This window comes from Lycium ferocissimum, chromosome 7 (genome assembly GCF_029784015.1).
Source record: "Lycium ferocissimum isolate CSIRO_LF1 chromosome 7, AGI_CSIRO_Lferr_CH_V1, whole genome shotgun sequence".
NCBI lineage: Eukaryota > Viridiplantae > Streptophyta > Magnoliopsida > Solanales > Solanaceae > Lycium > Lycium ferocissimum.
The window spans coordinates 56,786,911-56,788,999 of NC_081348.1; the positions used below are offsets into that span (position 1 = coordinate 56,786,911).

Below are 2,089 nucleotides of genomic sequence, written 5' to 3' on the forward strand. Positions count from 1 at the left end.
TCCCAAGAGGATATATAATCTAAACGATCATTATCCCAAGAGAATATGTAATCTAGGAAAATACTATGGATTGGGGAGTCGGGGGTGGGTAGTGATGGAGTGTGCCGGTAGGGATTAGAGGCGTTAGAAGGTGGGAAATGCCACTTATTGAACTTTTTTTTTCCCTACTCTCATTAGAAATTCATTTTTCTAATTTTTAAGTAACTTATTTTTCTAGAGATCAATCAATATTTTCGAAACATATTTTGACCAACCAAACATAGAAACGTTGAAAGATATTTTCCTCCATACCAAACACATCCATAGTCTTGTGGTTCTTCAGCATGCAGTTGTGAATTTTGTATAGAGGTGAATTCAAAATCTAGAATTATATATTTTAATTTCTTTTTAACATCACATACATAATTTGTCAAAAAGTAATGAGTTCAGTTTAACCCAACAAAACGTGTCCTAGATTTTGCATCTGCTCGTACAGATCTGATTTTAGGGTTGCAGAGTTTTGGCCATTTATGAACAAATGGAAAGAACGAAAGTAAAAAAATCGAGTCTTGACAATTCAAGTGAAAGTTTTTTAAACTAGGCTGCGATAGGTGCACAAGGGAAAAGATCATAAGGGTAAAACCAATCAAACTGAAGTACAACAGAAATGAAGTAGATGAGATATATAGTTGAGTGACAACATATATAGTAACTTGTCAAACGTTGCATAAATCAAATTAAACACAAGTTGTAGAAACCAGAGAATATTTTCTTCTTCTCAATAATCAGTAGGGTTGAGTACACACTAAATTAAGATCTATGATATAGTACATAAGAAATTAAACTAAAACATACTCATAAAATGGGGCTTGTTGTCCTAGCTTTCTTGATCTTATTACCAAGATCTGCTAGTAAAGCTGGAGGAAACCATGATTCTACTTCGTCATAAACATCAAGAAAGAGTTTTCTCTTTGTAACTTGAATTGCCTTTTTCTTCTTTGGAGCTGGTGGACAAACCATTTGTCTTTTACTATGTTTTGGTGATGTTGGAGTTTTTAATATTGCAACATCTTCTTTATCAACCTTCAAACAAGAATCCTTAACATCTTCAAATTCCTCTTCTTTCTTGGTATTGTCTTCTTGTTGTTGTTGTGTGTCTTGTTGCCTATGATGATCTTCTTGATTTTGAGCAAATTGAGCCTCTTGTGTGTCTTGCGGAGGTGAATTTTGGCACCCATCTTGATAATCTAGAATGGGTCTTGATGACAAGAACTTGCATTTTGGAAGCACCATGAGGGAAGATGATGGTGAGTTGAATTGTGAACACATTAATATGTATGTATTTGAGTGTAAGTTGGAAGTCAATAGGGGCAATTGAGGAGGAAAATGAATAAATTATGGAAACAGAAAATAGAGACGACAAGAAGAAGTAATCTAAAAAAGATATGTATGTGGAGTGACTCTAAAAAATTGCGGGAGTGATGCGTATAAATTGGGAGAAAAATAGGCACCTTAGAAGAATGCAGGTAGATATAGAGATAATTTGGAAATGCGCGAGGGTGGGGGAGGGAAGAAAAAGTGAGAATATAATGATGAGATTTTTTTTTTCCCACCTGGTGTCCGGTATTCGCATTAGAGCCCGACTATATCTGGATTCGTGCCACGTAGGGCCAATTTCAGGGGGAAACGCTCCCTACCAAGGTTTTTTCCATCCACGAAGCTCGAACCTAAAACCTCTGATTAAGGGAAGAGTAGTCACATCCACTGCACCACATTCTTTAGGGGTATAATGATGGGCTCAATTTGGATTTAAGATATGTACCTCCTGAATGTGAGAACCAGTTATTAGGTCATCCAAATAATAATTACGTATAAAAGCTTTTAAATATAGGAGTTATACAAGTTAATTACCTTCTAAAAAAGTAATATGATGATGAGATAAAAATTTCTTGCACTAATGGCCTATTTTTCAATTTATATACTATTTGTATAACTTAAAGAACTTTTACACTGCGAATACATCATGACATGTGCACAGGGGCGGAGCTAGCTCATCAGGTGCGGGTTAGGCCGAACCTAGTAGCTTTGGTTTAAATCTTATCTTTGTATT

General features: G+C 35.4%; 1 protein-coding gene across 1 annotated transcript; it reads right to left on the reverse strand.

The window, feature by feature from the left end:
- Nucleotides 1-668: 668 nt before the first annotated feature.
- Nucleotides 669-1,519, reverse strand: LOC132063012 (cyclin-dependent protein kinase inhibitor SMR14). Its single transcript, XM_059455465.1, has one exon. It carries the CDS (start codon nt 1,306-1,308, stop codon nt 835-837), a length of 474 nt encoding a protein of 157 aa, XP_059311448.1. The 5' UTR covers nt 1,309-1,519; the 3' UTR covers nt 669-834.
- Nucleotides 1,520-2,089: the final 570 nt, after the last annotated feature.